Raw genomic sequence first — 10,145 nt, forward strand, 5'->3', positions numbered from 1 at the left:
AATTGAATTATATGGGCTACAACTCTCACCCCTAGGCTGGATGTTTATTTATTGTCAGTTGCTGATACCCTGTTTTCTCTCTAACAGGGCATCAAAGGACCACGAGGACGAGGGGCTGTGGTATGCGATCAGATATTTGTGTGAATTGTATTGAACAGAGCATAACGCTTATAACTTTACTCAGTTCTACACATCACTTTTTAAATAAATGTTTCTGTGGTTTCTTTGTTCCTTCAGCAATGTGAACTTGTCACAAAGATCAGAGACAACTGTCGTAAGTATAACTTAGTGATTTTCAGCAATGTAATTTTATTTATTTTTGTGAACTATTGATGCCTATGCACTGTGTGCTTCATGAAACATCTTACCATATTCTGTGTAATTTTCTTTATCAGCTTGCTGCTTTGGTAAGTGCAAAAGATTTGCTAACAAAATAATAATGCTCAGACTTTTTGTGTATGTACTGTATCCACAATTACAGTGAGAACAAAAATCCTTTATGTTGACACCATTAGGTAAGCAGGAATGCCCGCTCTACCCCACTGAGCTGGCTTTTGCCCTCGACATCTCACAAGGTCTTGGCCGTCCAGTCTTCAACAACATGCGTGACACAGTCCTAAACATAGTCAGAAAAATTACAATCGCTGAAAGTAACTGTCCAAGAGGAGCTCGTGTTGCGTTGACCCTGTATAACAACGAAGTCACCACTGAGGTCCGGTTTGCTGATGCCATGAAGAAACGTGCCCTGGTGGAACGTATCGAAGGACTTCAGATCCCACAGACAAGAAAGCCTCGCAGCTTGGAAACAGCCATGAACTTTGTGGCCCAGAACACATTCAAAAGGACACGCAGTGGCTTCCTCATGAGGAAGGTGGCCATCTTCTTTGTAGGTGATCAAGTTGGTCGGTCACAAGCAATTACAAGTGCAGCCCTCCGCCTTCACAATGCTGGAATTGCCACTTTGCTGCTGGTCAGACAGGAGGACAGAGCACTCTCCAGAGCGGTCCAGGTAACATAACAACATACAGCCGAAACAAATTTTAATTTTATAGGCCATCAGTTTGTAATCAACTTGTAATTTTCCTCTCCTTGTATACCAGGCCAACAACACAGCACTGGCCCAGGTCATTGTCCTTCCCAACGCTAATAGTCCACAGTACAATTCAGTCATCCAAAAGGTTATGAACTGCCATGTCTGCCTTGGTAAGACCTGTTTGGGTTGATTTGTATTTATGAAACAGTTTCTCACTTTTATTGTCAGATTGATGAGAAAAATTGATGTACTTTTATCTAAGAATTGAGCCATTTTTTCCAAGCATTGTATAAAAAGAGACTAGATGAAGAACTCCTGTTGAATACAGATTGTCTCAGTCCATGTAAAGGAAAAAAAAAATACACAATTTTATTTCTTCTTTTTTAAGATTTCTGCTCTCCAGACCAAATCTGTGACTACATTCCCCCAACGGCTGGCCGAGATAGGAGATCCTTTACCTCAGATGTTGATATTGACATTGCTTTTGTCATGGACAGCTCTAAGTCTACCTACCCATCTTTCTTTGCTGAGATTAAACACTACATAGCTTACATGGTAGAGCATCTTCATGTGTCTTCGAATCCCACATCATCTGTTAACCATGCCAGAGTGTCTGTGATTCAGCAAGCACCTTATGAGTTCCTGAATAACAAATCTGGGTCCCCCATTCATATTGACATCGGCTTGACTGAACACACCTCAGCACGAGATATCATCAAATTCCTGGTAGAAAAGACACCCCAGCTGGAAGGTGGCTGGGCACTCCCAGAGGCAATTGAAAGGACGGTGGATCAAGTGTTTGAGAAGGCACCTGTACAACGTGACAAGAAGGTACTCATACTGTTTGTGACAGGAAGTGTGGAACAAGACCAGGTGCAGCTGATACGCATTGCCACTGAGGTCAAGTGCAGAGGCTACTTCCTCGTCATCTTTGGTGTAGGTGAAACACTGAGTGCTAAGGATACAAGTGTCTTGTCAAACATGGCCAGTGAACCTTCAGATGTCTTCTTCAAGCAGCTGAAGAGTAGCTCAGACTTTTATGACAGACATATCCAGACCTTTGGCCAGCTACTGCCCAAGTATATCAGCAGTAAGTTCAAGATATATTTTGATGTGCATGATAAATTTTCAATACGTTTTTGCTCTTCTTTTTAAAAAATATTTTAGAATAAATTCTATTAGTTGCATCAGTCTAACAAATCCTGAACCAGTTGTGTTCTGTGTTGCATTGCTTTTCAGTTGAAAATGCTTTCTACATGTCCCCTGAAGTCTCCAAAAACTGCAAGTGGTTTCAGAATGACCAGCCACTAAAAAACCCCTTCACACCATCACAGGAAGTGGAGTAAGTTTTGTAATTTTTGTAATACTGTTTTATTAATACTGGAAACATTGGTAGTTTTCTTTACAACTTTTTATTAATATTGCCACGTTTGTAGGAAACATCAAAAACATCATGAAAATCACCAAGCAGTTCATGAAAGAAAGCACAAGGGTAAGACTGTTGTTGAACAAATTTTTCTTTACTACTTTTGCAGTTTTGGTCACTGTAAGTCATACATACTGTCGCTAAAATTGCCTGCCAATAATTCAATAATATTTTTTACACCGGTTTTAGAATATTTCTTTTATCATGCTTCACAAAGTAAAGATTACTTATAAATTTATGCTTCTTGGCCATGCAGCACAATAAGATTTCTTACATTGACATGATCCACCACAACTACAACATACTCTTTTTCTGTTATTTTCTTACACATAGATGCAGAGGAGCTGCACGTCTCTAATGTCACCTCTAGCAGCTTGAAATTGCATTGGAGCAGGCCAGATGCCAAGCTCTTTGTTTACTTTGAGGTTGTTGTGATGAGGCTCCATGACCATGCACTGGTGCTAAAGACCAATGTGTCGGGTACAGAGCTTGCTGTGGACTACTTGGAAAGTGCTCAAACGTATCATGCTGTAGTCACAGCCTACACGGCAGAGGGCCGAATTGTCTCTACTCTCAAAGGCGTCATTACTACAAGTGAGTTTATAAAGGCAGCTTTAGCTTTTCCAGAAATTATTCCTTCATATTTTGCATGTGTTGCATATTCAACTGTAATATTCAACATGCCATTGGGGTACAGTAGTACACAAGCACAAATGTGGAAGTCTTCAAAAGCTCTTATGGAGACTATTTTAAAAAAGCTAGCTGCAAGTTGTTGCAGATGTAACTATCCAGTACATGCTGTGTATCCTAATAAATTTTAGTGGTGAATAATTCTCAATATATTAGGGTTTTTTTTTAAATTTAATTTGAATAAAGATTACCCCACATAGATACTGCAGTACGGGAGAAGGAAACTGTAATATGTGTGGACATTGGTATTAACATTTGTATTAACACAATGTAAAATGGGTCTCAGTTTCACAACTGCCCCAACCCTATTTTATGGCATATAGTATGTTTTGCAACTTCACACTCAAAGTTAATACAGATACAAATTAAATTGTTCCTCACAATGGCAAAATAAAATAAACTAGCTTGTTTTAGCCTCTTTGATTTTAGGGACCACCTCTATCCACAGACAGACCCCTAATAATTACCCTTTCCTAGCCAAATAAATTAATTTATCGTATGTTGTCTATTCTTTTTTAGTTGTATTGAAAAATACATTTATTTATTATTTCACAGAAGCAGCTGAGCATAAGCCTGCCAGCCACAACACAAGTACTCCAAATACTGCACCCCTGGACAAACCAGAAACTGGTGAGTAACTTTGCATGCTTGTGTCTGTATATTGCTTGGAAACTTCTTTGCTTTTATAAAATTTCCTATATAATTAGCAGCCACATATCTGAATACCAGTATACTGGACCTGTAATCAAAATGGCCCAGTAATGTGTCTTAGAAGTAGCCCCCATAGAGTTGTGTTTGGCTGGGTTTCCGAGGTATTATGTTAGTTATGTAAATAAAACCTGACAGTTCAAGTCAAAGATTGTGGGTTTCTGTAATGCAGAAAATATCAAATGGGACTACTGCACTAATATTTTATTTATCAAGTCACTAGTACGTGCAAAGATACATTGCAAATTGTTCACAAAACCTTACAAAATTGACAGTTTAAGCCCTAGTGTCTTGGTTTATTAATCTAGAAAAGAAACCTTACAGTTGTTGCTCCTTGTGGGAGGCATAGAATTTAGGGCACAACTAAGGCATGAAAACACAAAAGGAACTAACATTTAATGACTTTAGTTACAACTAACTTTTCATGAAAACCTAAAAATAATCCTCTTTCATTCTGATCACAACTTTTTCATTTTTTTCATATGCAAAACCCCTTCTAATATATTGCAAATATCCTGACTCCCATGTAGTGGATGTAGTCTCATGCTGAATGCCATTTCTTTTCCTCTGCAGGCACAAAGACTAATTTGAAACCCCTTTCAAATACATGTAAACCTCTAATACATTTGTTTACTTGCTACTTACAACTGCTTACAGTTTGTTGTATGCTGTATTTGTTCATCTAATCCTTACACAAATGCATCCTCTTTCTCCATTTTCCTCCCATCACTGCTATATCACAGCTATTTTTTTTTGTTTGTTTTTTGTTCTGCATGTTCTAGTTAATGAATTGGCAGGCCCATGCTCGCTTGACTATGACCCTGGAATGCCCTGCAAAGACTATGAGGCTAAGTGGTTCTTTGACAGAAAGAACGGGTTCTGTGCACAGTTCTGGTATGGAGGTTGTGGAGGGAATGAAAATAGGTTCGACAGTGAGGCTCTCTGCTTGAAAAACTGCATGGGGTCAGGTAAGTGTCGGGTACAGTAAGTAAGTGACGCTGTCAGGATTTCAGTGGGAGTGTGCCATCACCTGGTTTAACGCAACGTATGCAACATGGGCCTCAACTGAATATACAAAACTTACAATTTAAATCTTTACCCAAAACAATAATGACTCTCCAGTCATTTTTGGCATAGAGCATAGAGAAAACAGAGCAGGCCTATGTTCTTTTGAAAAAACTTGCATCCCTTTATTTAATGTAATACCCACCCAGCTTTGTAGAGAGCTGACTTTTGAGCACGGTTTCTTTATTTACTCACCCAGTCAAAAAAACAAGAGCACCAATGTAAAGAATGGAAGAATCTGTGTGTATATGTTTAATATAAACTATGAAGATTATAATTTCCTGCTGACTAGCTATCTACAGTGGCATTACATAGCATTAAGCTTAATATAGAAAGGGCTATTTTGATTACCAGTTTAAAACATCAGGATTTCTTTAATGTAATTTTTAAATGTAACCACCCTTCTGAGTCAAACATCCTATTTTAAAAATATCAACATCATATCAAACACTGAACCTCTATTCTTCTGTTCTAAACTTTAAAACCATGGCTATTTTAATGATAAAACCTTTGATCAACCCTGCATTATGGCTCTTCATTAGCTTTTGTATTTAAATCTTTTTACGTGATATTTTTTTAAAAAGAAATTGTAGTGCAACATTAAGCTGCACTAAATTTTTAACTAACTTTTGCTATTCTGCCTTAAAGCTACTAGCTGATTAAAGCATGGTCTCTTTAACCATCATATACAATAGTTTGCCTTTATTACTGACTCAAAATTAGACATGTTTTGTTCATTAGTCTATGACACTGAAGACACATGGTAAACCCACTGAGGGTAGAAGGTTATCAGAGAATGCCAGCAAGCAGCATCCTAATTGCTAATTAGTGCTAAATAACAGATTAATAAAATTCTAAGATTTCACTCACCAAAACTGGAGCGCAGGCTTCACGTATGAAGCCTGCGCTCTGGGCTGTTGTTTGAAGTCTAGCAGACACCTACCTAGCCTAGTTGGTACCAACTCTCATTCCTAAAAATGCACCCTTTAATACAGTTTAAGCTGCTAGAGAATATTTGAAATTTAAAAACGAGGCAATAGCCATAGACACCAGAAATAATTATTTCTAGTTTGAAGTCAGTTTTTCACAAGAGTCAGCTCACTTTGAGCCAGTCTAATAGCATCCAAACCAGGTAGAAGGGGTGGGAGCTTATGAAAAATGAAAAATGTTGTGGTATTTATTTATTTTATAACAACATCTGCCTCTTTAAGGTGAAACCACGGTAATATTTTTGTATGTTCACAGTGGCAGAGCCTCAGCCAAAGGTGAAGCAAGCTGAACAGGTGGAGGTCCTCCCAGATCCTGGTAAGCTCCAATACACACTCACTGGCAATATTAAGACCTGGATATCATGATTACTTCTCTCCAAAGATATGTTACACTTGCTTTCCTTGCCAACCCATTTTACTGATTAGCTGACATTGATGTAAATGCATGTGCATGGTATACAAATGTTAACCAGAAGGAAAGAAAATTTCCCTTTGGTCTAGTTGTAAGCAAGCAAATCCATATCAAACCTTTTTAGACCATCATTAGTACATATACATCACACTGAGCCACTGGGTTTGGAAGTAATATCAGTGTTACATATTTTCCACAGTGCTGTACACTGTGCTCCCTTTGCAGTACCATACAATTAATCCTTTGTATTCATGGGCATCTGCATCCTCTACTGCACTTCACACACTCTAAAAATGGCTGATGGAACAAGTAAAAAGCCAAGGTTACGCTTTTTCTCAGCGACGTAAGTCAAGTCACAAGCATGGAGAAAATTAATGGAAACAAAGCTATGTTCAAGGATTCATTGCCTTTTTTGTAAGCAGCAGGCTTATTACATAACAAGGTGAAGTCATCAGTAACTCATCAGCTTTGGAGAAAACTGCCATCAGATACTCACAGCTAGGAAATGTACTTTAAATCTTTGTCTACCTATATCTCCATATATCTCATGACTATGGAAAACTGCTGATTACATCAGTCACCAAATCTCATATTTAAAGTGTAATTTAGCACATGTACCATAACCTTCAGCTGCACATGTTTTCATCCTTTTACTGAATCTTATTCTTTCTCATTTCCTTCCCAGCTGCTTCTACAGCCGTGGACATTTGCCAGCTTCCCCAAGAGGAAGGTACTTGTGCCAAATTTGTTCTCAAGTGGCATTACGATGCTGCCAGCAAGAGCTGCATGCGCTTCTGGTACGGTGGCTGCGGTGGAAACCAGAATCGCTTCGACACTTATGAGCAGTGTGTGAAGGCTTGTGGAAAAACAGGTACTCTTGTTCGTAGTAGTGTTCTCTCAGTAGGGACTGGTCATATTTAATGAAGGGAAAAGTTGAAATCAGCTTGCTGTTCTATGGCAAATGTCACACTAAATGTAAGAAGACATTAAGCACCAGTAAATCAAATCATATGATGAATAATCTTAAATGTACAAATCTTTCAGATGGCTTATTGTTTAACTATTTGTCACAGATATATTTAAGACAAATCTAGTAGAAATGTCCAAAAATATGCCCTTATTTTTCTCTCCTGCATCTAAAATGAATTTTGAGATTCTTTGGAAGGAAATGACCCCAGATCAGAAACAAACTTTGGAGTAATGAGTTAAAATGCAGCACAAAAAGGATCATTTCCAGGCCGATTATAACAAAATAAAATGTTATAGCTTATAATGATGTCAAGCTATGTGTAACACTGATGAAGCACTAATGAGTTAATACACACAAGCTATTAGGCTGAATGTTGGGCTATTACTAATTGACTTGATCAGAAGATTTAGGAACAGTTACTGGAGGTGATGGTTAGTAATCAGTAAATACACACCACACAATATGCTTGAGCAAGTACCATGTATTTAAACCAAAAACAAGGAAAATAACAAGGAAAGAAAGGAAAAAACTTAAATAATCACTCCTGCTGCAGCAGTTCAATCAAAAACCCAGTTTAAAGTGCACAAAGACAATTTAATAGTCCTGTAGCTTAGATCAAGCAATACAGATTCTCAAGTTGCAATAATATTCCCCATAAATAATACAATGTACAATGTCAAAAACACTGATCCACACAGAAGAGATACATTCCATGAGAAATGTCCAAGCGCTATTGTCCATAGACGGGGGGAATGATGTGTATGGTTGTGAAAATCATACACAACCATACACATCACTCTGAACTCATTGTATTGAATAATGAGTTCAGAGAGGAGTCTTTGACAACTTCCTACCAGACCAGTGGAAGTGGAAGCTTCCATGCAGAAATATTCTGGCTCCCAGCCGTTCGTTGGCTTGGCATTGTTTGGAAATACGAACCTGCAACAGCTCTGTCACCTGGCTTGCATGCACACATCTGACAGGAGAAAGCGGGCAGGCGTCTTAGCTAACCTCTGCATGCAATCTGATTGGCTGAGTGTAGCCATGTGATTAGATTCATGTAACTAAGGCACGTATTGGTGATGTGTTCAAAGGCAGGAAAAGTGTAGCAAATTACTAAAATCTAGTAAAACAGATTTTACTCTGGGTTACATATGTTTCACTCTTTTACCAAATATTACCGGTCCACAGCCGTTGGTCAGAAAACAATAATATAAACCATTTCACTGTTTGCTGTGGGAAGGAAACGCTCAACACAATCCAATAAAATAGGTGTGAAAGCCATAAGCAGCCATTCTGAAGGAGTACAAGTTGCACTTATCACTGAAAAATGGTTGTTATCATGTGGCAGAGAATTGTATCTTCAAGCCTTTCTTAACTCGCTTAAGCACAAACTCCCCTGTCTTCCTTATCTAAATATTAATGTTTTTAATAATGACAAAATTAGCCTATATTTGGTTCAATCTCCATAGAAATAGAGTTAATAAATTGACGTTTAGTTGCTGCTAGCATAACACATAGACTTCTTTAGACGTTCTCTTGAGAATCAACTGATAACATAGAGATTTAATAGAAACAGACATGGAATTTTGTCAAATACAAAGGGCTTAATCATGTTTTTCTTCTTTCTTCATCCCCAGCACCAGTGAACCAAAGAGTCGTTGCTACAATAAAAACATAGGACGAAAGTGACAGACATGGCCAGCTCTTACCTCCATTTAAGGGATTCTGAGGAGAACCATCCAAAATGGCCATAAAGCAATGGTGGCTGCACTGGATTCCACAAACATGGACTTTATCCCCCAAACTCTTGAAGTAGTCTTTTTCACAACAAGAAGGAAGCAACAAAATTTGCTGCATGATTTGTTTTAACCTACTGGTGCTACATGATATTTTTGTTTTACAGAAGGAGTTATTAAGTGCATTCGGTTTTGTAAAATTAAGTTCTTTCGAACGATCACAGTTTTCATATTTTTTAAAATGCAGTTTTATGATTAAACAAGAAACATGTATGAATATCTTGGACAAAGATTAGCAATGACTCAGTACATGAAGGATTTTAAAGCAGTAATCTTTTTTATATTGTGGTTAAGTCTTCTTTTTACATTCCAGATTCACATAGCAACATTGATTTTTTTTTAAACTCACTTCATCCCTGTGGATTATTTCACTATTTCACTGTCACCAAATCCACAGCAATGTTTACACGAGTCTAGTGTGGCAGCGTGTGTGTATGTAAAGACAGCGACCAACTGCTGGGATGCCAACATTAATGTAATGTTTAGTGCACTTCTGGATCCGTTGCCTCAAACACAAGATTTCCAGCTATTGAGAAACAGAATGTACTTTTCAAGCTGTTTTTATTTTTTGTTTCATTTTGGATTTACAGAAAGTTTTGTTCCATGTGGGAAACGGCGAAATAAAAATGAATTAGACTTTCTAATAAACATGAGCAACTGATTCATTTTTTTTCTTGTTTTGAATTAAATGTTGCACAGCAGTAAAATGCTATGTTTTGTAAGAAAAACAATTTTCACTAGCAGTCAAAAAGTAATGTATACACTTATGTCTGAATTTTTATTTTGTTAAATATGATCAAAATGATAGCAGAAGTGCTGCCACGTGTCTGGCCAGAAAGAGAGTACCAATGTGTTTATTTGGTAGTTCAATGAAAGGCTTCAGTTAGTTAAGAGTGAGAAAAAAAATTGAAATCACATTTGCAGTTTTGTCTTGTTATACAATATATTAAAAAAAACAAACAAACAAAAACTACATTTTCCAAGAGTTTTGTACTACTTGAGCACTAAAGTGGCCCTCCAATGAGATGACACTGATAGCAGTGGCCCACAGCT

General features: G+C 37.6%; 1 protein-coding gene across 1 annotated transcript in view; it reads left to right on the forward strand.

Moving 5' to 3' along the window:
* The window catches only part of LOC100709531 (collagen alpha-3(VI) chain), a 32,257-nt gene extending 22,504 nt beyond the window's left edge, over positions 1-9,753 (forward strand). The window contains 14 exon segments of the mRNA XM_019352754.2: positions 88-120; positions 238-274; positions 396-407; positions 516-1,009; positions 1,101-1,203; positions 1,422-2,123; positions 2,273-2,375; positions 2,470-2,525; positions 2,793-3,053; positions 3,705-3,779; positions 4,640-4,825; positions 6,168-6,227; positions 7,009-7,194; positions 8,934-9,753. Of these exon segments, the coding sequence (XP_019208299.2) occupies positions 88-120; positions 238-274; positions 396-407; positions 516-1,009; positions 1,101-1,203; positions 1,422-2,123; positions 2,273-2,375; positions 2,470-2,525; positions 2,793-3,053; positions 3,705-3,779; positions 4,640-4,825; positions 6,168-6,227; positions 7,009-7,194; positions 8,934-8,974 (2,349 nt within the window). The 3' untranslated portion in view covers positions 8,975-9,753.
* The last annotated feature ends 392 nt before the right edge of the window (positions 9,754-10,145 follow it).

Source organism: Oreochromis niloticus, linkage group LG16 (genome assembly GCF_001858045.2).
Source record: "Oreochromis niloticus isolate F11D_XX linkage group LG16, O_niloticus_UMD_NMBU, whole genome shotgun sequence".
Classification (NCBI taxonomy): Eukaryota; Metazoa; Chordata; class Actinopteri; order Cichliformes; family Cichlidae; genus Oreochromis; species Oreochromis niloticus.